The sequence below is a fragment of the Nematolebias whitei genome, chromosome 12 (genome assembly GCF_014905685.2).
Source record: "Nematolebias whitei isolate Nwh7 chromosome 12, NemWhi1, whole genome shotgun sequence".
NCBI lineage: Eukaryota > Metazoa > Chordata > Actinopteri > Cyprinodontiformes > Rivulidae > Nematolebias > Nematolebias whitei.
Window position 1 is genome coordinate 8,026,403 of NC_056509.1, and position 7,800 is coordinate 8,034,202.

The following is a 7,800-nucleotide window of genomic DNA, read 5'->3' on the forward strand; positions in this document are numbered from 1 at the left end:
CAGGTGAGTCATGGTGGCCGTCGTCTCTCGTTATTTAATCCTCCAGCGAGCGCACGGTCACAATCTGAATTATTCAGCAGTGAAACCTACACACTGTCGTATGGAAGGGAGCAGCGTGCGTGTGTGTGTGTGTGTGTGTGTGTGTGTGTGTGTGTATTCCTTCCTCACAGACGTTAATGAGGAACTTGATACTCCACTTGTGTCCAGCATGTGATGAGCACCATGTTTGTAGACGGGTCTTTTCCACCTGTATGGTTTATCTTCACACAGTTGACTTTACATTTGTTTTCTTCTCCTGCAGGAGAGCGAATGATCTAGACGGCAGCCTGAGGTCCTCCATCGGAGAAGGTACGTGTCCTGCAGCCTGCTGCATTAATGCTTGAATATATGACCTGCTGCTCAGCCACATGGATCTGTCACTAATGACGCCGGTTGGATATTACAGCCTGCATGCTCATTAGTGACTTCATTAACTACCGTTAAGACAACAAAATGTTTTCTTTTCACAGCCGTCACTTTGAAATACTAAATGTTTTTAAAATTCACCTGTACACATGTTTGTTTGTTTTCATGTCATGTTACTGAAACATACAAGCATGTGGAGAAACATCCGACCTCTGTCAATTCGAGGGTTTTACATTTACAGACAGAATCAGAACGATCTGGTCTAACAAAAACACACAGCAGACTCTAGCACATTATCCATCCATCCATCCAACCATCCAACCATCCAACCATCCATCCATCCAACCATCCATCCGTCCATCCATCCATCCATCATCTTCCTCTTGTTCTGAAGTCAGGTCTTGGGGGCAACATCTTGAGCAGGGAGGTCCAGACATCTCTTTCCACAGCCACCTCTTCCATCTCTTCTGGGAGGACTTCAAGGCGTTCCCAGGCCGAGAGACGTGGTCTCTCCAGCGTGTCCTGGGTCCTCCCCAGAGTCTCCTCCCAGTCAGACATGCTTGAAGTGCCTCCCTAGGGAGGCGTCCAGGAAGCATCTTTACCAGATGTCTGAACCACCTCGATTGTCTCCTCTGGATGTGGAGAAGCAGCAGTTCTACTCAGAGTCTCTCCTGATAACTGAACTTCTCACCCTTTCTCTAAGGGAGAGTCCATCTACCCTGCAGAGGAAACTCATTTCAACCTCCTGTATCCACGATCTCCTTGTTTCAGTCACCACCCAGAGCACGAAGGAAATCAGGGTGAATCTCATCCACCCTCAGAGCCCTGCTGCCTCTGAGCTTTTTAACTACCTCGGCGACCTCAGCCACGGTTATGGATGGATCAACCCCACAGTCCCCCAACTCAGCTTCCTCCATGGAAGATGTGTGGTGGGATTGAGAAGGTCAGAGAAGTATTCCCTCCACCTCCCGACGACGTCACTGGTTGAGGTCAACAGCACCCCACCTTCACTGAACACAATGTTAGTAAATCACTGCTTTCCCCTGCTCAGCCGTCTGATGGTTTGTCAGAATCTCCTCGGAGCCGACCGAGAGTCTTTATCCAAGGCCTCTCCAAACTCCTCCCACATCTGACCTTTTGCTTCAGCAACAGCCCAGGCTGTGGACCGCTTGGTCCTCCGGTACTCCTCAGCTGCCTCTGGAGTCCCACCAGCCAACGAGGACCGATGGGACTCCTTCAGCTTGACAGCCTCCCTAACCCGGGGTGTCCACCACCGAGTTTGAGGATGGCCACTGCAAGAAACCAGACAACCTTGCGGCCACAGCTCAAGGCAGCTTCCTCAACAACTGAGGAGCAGAACATGGTCCACTCTGACTAAATGTCCCCCGCCTCAGCTGGGATGTGGTTAAAGCTCTCCCGGAGGTGTGAGTTGAAGAGCTCTCTGACAGGTTCTTCTCCCAGATGTTCCCAGCAAACCTTCACTACACGTGTGGGTCTACCAGGTCTGTCCAGCATCTTCCCCCACCATCTGATCCAAGTCACAGTTGAGGAGGTGATCAGTTGACAGCTCAGCTCCTCTCTTCACCAGAGCGTCCAAAACAAACAGCCACAAATCAGATGACATGACAATGAAGTAGGTCATCGATCTACGATGTTGTTATTGAACTAAAATGAAAGTAAAAAATAAAAAACTAGCTCCACCTGCTGCTTCATCAGAGGTTCAGGATCAGCTGCAGATCACATTCACTGATCATCACATTAGTTCATGCAGTAATACACTAATACACAATAGTTAAGTGTGTATAAATACACAGTTTAGTGCTTTAGGTCATCTGATCACAGCTGCTTCAGTCATCCTTCGCTTGGTGAAGAAAACTATTTGTGTTGTGTAGTGCTCTCTGGTTGCTATTAATAGGTTGAGCAACACAAAGAGCAACATTGTTGGAATAACAGTTTGAGGCTTAAATCTCCTCGGCTAGAGGGAGGAATAAACATGGGTCATATGTGGGTTTCAGCCTGTTTCTCTGATGTTTCACTTCAATCACTTTGAACTAGACAAATATAACTTGTTAAAGGGATAGTTTAACTGTTTTTAAAGAGTGTTCTGATTAAAGACTATCTTACCTGTCCTAGATACTGCATCTCTTTGAACAGTTTGGATTAAAAGTTTATTTCTGACAGCACTGACAAGCTAACGGCTGGTGTGCACAAGCTTAGACCAGAAGGTGTTAAAACAACTCCATGAGCAGCAGCAGCAGCAGCAGCAGCAGCAGCAGCAGCAGCAGTAGCAGCAGCAGCAGCTAGCTGTAGCACTTTGTGTGCAGAACAGTGATGTGAAGGTTTCTATGTTCAACAGTGTTTAAAGGCTTTAGACGCTCAGAATAAGCTTTTATTAGCTTGTCAAAACTTTACGTTTCCATCATTACTAAATTAACTGGAGAGGAATCTGTTCCTGCTGGAAGTGCTACAACCAGCTGCTGCTGTTTGCACCTATAAACAACCAGAAAATCTCTTTAAATAACCACATATTTGAACGGATAGCAGCGTTGACGTTGATATACAGTGTTTTAATGAAGTGATGTGAATGATGTTTTAACACCACACAATTCAGCTTTAGTCTAGGGGTGCACCGATAAATCTGCACCAATTTCCTTAATTTTGGGAAATCAGAAATCGGCCGACACTCGCACGAGAAACTGATTTTACCGATTATTTTAGTTTAACAACAATTGTCTGAAGTTCATTTATATTTCAGAGCACTGCCTCATGGCCAGTTAAAACAAGTTTGTATTGTTTCTAGGATATTGTTCAAGGGTATGTTGTTCAGTAAAATAAGACTGAAAGTTGAAGGTGCATTGTGACATTATAACTCCTGACAGTGTCGCTTATAAAACAAAATCAGAATCGGCAGGTCAGACTTTTTATAAATTGGTGCTCTGTGATCGGGCAGAAATCTGCCGTCGGTGCACCCCTACTTTAGTCTCTGTTGGGTTCTGACTAGTTGGCTCGTCATTCTTGTCAGAAATAAACTTTATTTGTCCAATCTGTGGCCGTTCACAGAGCCATAAGATATGAATTCTTCCTAACTTTTATACACAAGCCCACTTTAAGCTGACCTACCTGTTGCTTTAGGTTTTCTAATTTTAGTGTACTTGTGCTGAACTCTGTGATGTTTCATGTAGAGTTCCTGTGAAACAAGAAACCACAAACGCTGTTTACCTCAGAGCAAAAGGGAACCGAACCCACAACCCAGTCAGTACATGGGCATGTTCAGTGTGAGCGGAGTTGGGCTGTGGAACAGACAAGTGTCGTTCTGTGTGTGCTGATCATCAGCAGTTTATTCATTAATCAGTGTTTGACAGACGCGTCTGTTCTTGCTGGTGTTTGTTTTTCACTCAGCTGTTGAACTCCTGTGTGCTTTAAAGAGCGCTTCAGATATTGTTCATCAGTCTGAAACACTGATTCAAACTAAAAGAAACGTACAGGCTTTCACTTGATGTCGTGGTCCATGTCCGCAGGTGGAAATGTGTAGGGAGGTTGTTGGGTATGACTGTCCTTCTAATGGGAACCCAGTTAGTCCAGCGCTTGGAGGAAGAAACAACAAGCCGTTTGTTCACAGCGAGGGATCCTGGTGAGGAACTTGTAGCTGCAGGTTCGAGTCTGCTGTAATAACATCATCCGTCAGAAACGAGCAGCAGCATGCCTCCATCACTGGACAGCCTGATCTGTCAGGAGGGGGACACTGCCCCCTCCTGGTCCCCCTGCATTTCTTCAGATGCAGTTTATTGTCCAGGATGAGAGCAGGACATTAGTTGCTCTTCAGTGTGAGTTGGTGAGGAGAGACGAGGATCTGATGGAGGAGTCCATGGCTCACCTCAGGCTCTGCAGGGGGGTCTTCACGTGCACGCTGCAGCACAGCACTTTACTCCAACTTAAACAAGACAATTTGATCTTTCTGTGTGACATGAAAAGACTTTTTACCACTTTAGTTTTCTTACATTATAGTTTAGTTTTGGTCCTGCAGCCTGTGACGATCTGTGAACTCCAACCTGCTGTGATTACACAGTTTATGACCCTCCTCCATTCCTGGACACTCCCCCTGAAAATTACTACCCAGCTCCTGCTCTTTGCCTCCAATAAAAGCCTCGTTGTGCCAGACAGTAATGTGGAGCTTTGGCTTCAGTCGAACATGTCGGAGGGACTGGTTCAGAAGCTGAGCAGGGTTTTATCAGCAACAGTGGAAGGACACTTTGTCTTCTCAGTCTATCGCCAGGAAACTCTCACATGAAGTGTCAGATTTCATTCATGCAGCGTCATTTATTCATCGTAATTAAAGTTTTATTCCATACACAGTTGTCTGTGTAAAGTTCAGTGAAAATAATTTCTTCATGTAGTTCAGTTTTACGTCCTGTTTGCTGCTCACTGACGGTCCCCGCTTGTGCTGGTTTCTGTGGATTACAGTTATAAAATGAGACCGATGTTTTGGGCTGCAGAGGCTTCGTGCAGTCAAACTAGGGATGCACGATATTATCGGCATGGTATCCGTATCGGCTGATATTAGCGATAAAGTTAAATATCGGACATCGGCCATTCCATCAAAATAAGTCACCCATATAAAAGGTGCTGTTTCTGTATGACAAGGATGCCTGCGATGCACAACGTATGACATCATGCGAGCCGGTGAGTTTAGATTTGTGAAAATTTACAAATTTGCACAGTTCGAGTGTCATTGTGTTTGAGAGAGTAAATGTCATGAATAAATTTGACATTAAACATAATCCAAGTTGAAGTGTTGCATCATTTTCAGCCCCTTTTTGGCATCTGTGTTTGGTAGCAGCCAAACTGACAAAGACCATGCAGGATAATGTAGTATTTTAATTCCACAGCAGAGAAAGATGTGCAGTCTCTGTAAGTAGATCTAGGGGGGAAAGTATCGGTATTGGTATCGGTTATCGGCCAAATAAGTTTTAACATATCGGTCAAAAATCCAATTTGATGCATCTCGAAGTCAAACCACGTGAGGTGATTCAGAGCTGTAACTGTGCACACTTTGCACCAACAGAGTCTCTTAATGACTCAAAGATGGAAGATGGCCCCGGCTAGTTTGAGTTTTGATCGTTTCAAATTAAAAGCATCTCTCTGGAACAGCAGTCTGTGTTTATATATGTAGTTCTATTGAAGTGTTGGTGTCAAACTTCCTGTTTTAACGATATATTTTGACCAGCAGGTTTGCTGGAATGGGTAACTTGCTAAAAGTCCTAACAAGAGAAATCGAGAACTATCCGCACTTCTTCCTGGACTTTGAAAGTAAGTGTGGAGGAGCAGGAGGAGGTGTGGGGCGGAGGGAAGGAGGTGCTTCCTTTTCTCTCATGCTTTGTCTCTTCTTCTCTCCTCCTGCGTGGTTCTGACCTGTGGTTCTCTGTCGGCTCCGTTCATAACGTTTGATTCAACATCAGGTCCTTCTTTCTGTCCTTTGTCTCTGCAGAAACCAGATGGGGAATCTGTTAAAAGTGCTCACTTGCACAGAGCTTGAGCAGGGACCAAACTTTTTTCTTGACTTTGAAAGTGAGCGTAACTCTCTTCCTGTCCTTTGAAGCTCTAAACGCCTCTCCTTTCTTTAATCTTGTCCTTTTTATTCTTTCTTCCATTTCTTTTCCCTCCAGCGTGGCTGCTCAGAGGTCAGAGGTCAGCTCATTCAACCAACCCAACTGTTGGTGTTGCCTCTTTCTATCATGGTTATGCTTTTAAAGGAAGATTCTTATTATGTGGGCTTGAAAAATGCAATTGACCTTTGACCTCTGCTGTCTGCATGAACGCTCCTGCATTGCACAGTTTCACCGACTCCTAATTTATTAAACCTTTATATGTCGTATCAAACATGCTTTTATTCCTGTTCTTGTCTTGTTCCACAGATCTGAGTTTTTCTCCAAGAATCAATGTATTGTGTACCAGACGTATTATTTATATTCTTTCACATTTCATCAGTGCAGAAACAACATTAATGCTCAAATAGACAAATGTCTCTGCTGTGGGCCTTTGTCCGAGACCTCCTACAGAAGAAGGAGAACGACACCCCCACAGTCAGGCTCTGTTGATCCACTCAGCAGGAAAAGATGGAAGCAGGAAGCTTCAGACCCAGAGTTTTAATTCATTCTTTATATTTAGAGCGGCTTCAGGAGGCGATGCAGAAGCTGCAGGCTGACTTTACAGCAGAATGTGACGGAGATAACTAGTTTTAGCTTTTATAATCGAAGATTAAATTATAATCTCACAGGAGTAAAGGAGGCCATCTTTGTGAAAAGAAATCGTCCATCATTAAACAGGGGTGGAGGCCTCCGGGTTCAACTGTCCCCCTCTTACAATGCTGTGATTGCTAGTATCACTCAGCCCTCTGTGAACAGTAAACAGCCATCAGTGTGCTAATGATCCATTGTTAGGCTGATGGTCCTTCTTGAGCATGTGATCAGCTGGTTTTGGTTGTCAGCAGCAAACTGGTTGATCCACTCTGAGAAGGTGCTATTTAAGAGACTGAGCTGAATACAGCACCTCAGACTGAGGAAGTCTCTCGGATGAGAGACGAAACGTTTCTACATTTTTTTGCTTTGTTTTGTTTTGATTGTGTTTTTGTTAGTTTTTTTGAATGTCCAGAGGACCAGATTGAACTTTTTGGATTTTTCTACCTGGATTATTGAGCATGCATCAGGATGTTATAATCTCACAGATTATCTGTCAGCTTTGCCTCCCACAGTGAATCCCTGAAAGGAGGCAGCACATTTCTCTCCCACGTTACGGAAGCGAAAAGCCTCCGTCTGTCCGTCCACGCATGTTGTCACAACTTGAAAAATAAGTGAGACACCACCTTTTGTGGCTGCATGTAGGAGAAAGAAGGCTTCATTTGTAAAACTGGGACAGCACTTCAAATCCAACATGGCCGCCATCACCTTATGTAAACAGACCCCGCCCCCCAGTGCAGATCAAAGTAGAAGACCGCAGCGTGAAGTCTTGTCTGGTGGAAAGCTTTAGATAATTGTTGTGAAAAGGCAGAATTTCATTTATTTCTGGTTGCCTCAGCATGACTGTGTTTGTGTGTTTGTGGCGGTGTGTGCGCTGGAGTTCATGGTTGTTTGTGTGTCAGATGCCCAGCCAACAGATGGAGAACGTGAGGTGTGGAACCAGGTGAACTCAGTCCTTCAGGACTCTGAGAGCATCCTGGCTGGTCTGCAGGCATACAAAGGAGCGGGACAGGAAATCAGAGATGTGAGGAAACACGTAGTGAACACACAATGAACACACAGCGAACACATTGAACACACAATGAACACACAGTGAACACACAATGAACACACAGTGAACACACAGTGAACACACAATGAACACACAGTGAACACACAATGA

General features: G+C 44.8%; 1 protein-coding gene across 2 annotated transcripts in view; it reads left to right on the forward strand.

Moving 5' to 3' along the window:
- The first annotated feature begins 297 nt into the window (after positions 1-297).
- fam49a (family with sequence similarity 49 member A) overlaps positions 298-7,800 on the forward strand; it is a 13,937-nt gene continuing 6,434 nt past the window's right edge. The window contains exons 1-3 of one of the 2 annotated variants that reach the window (XM_037685256.1): positions 298-348; positions 5,633-5,712; positions 7,541-7,662. In XM_037685256.1, coding sequence (XP_037541184.1) covers positions 5,643-5,712; positions 7,541-7,662 — 192 coding nt within the window. In that variant the 5' untranslated portion in view covers positions 298-348; positions 5,633-5,642. Of the gene's footprint in view, positions 349-5,632; positions 5,713-5,890; positions 5,971-7,540; positions 7,663-7,800 lie in introns of those variants that run through there. The other variant, XM_037685255.1, reaches the window with a different exon arrangement.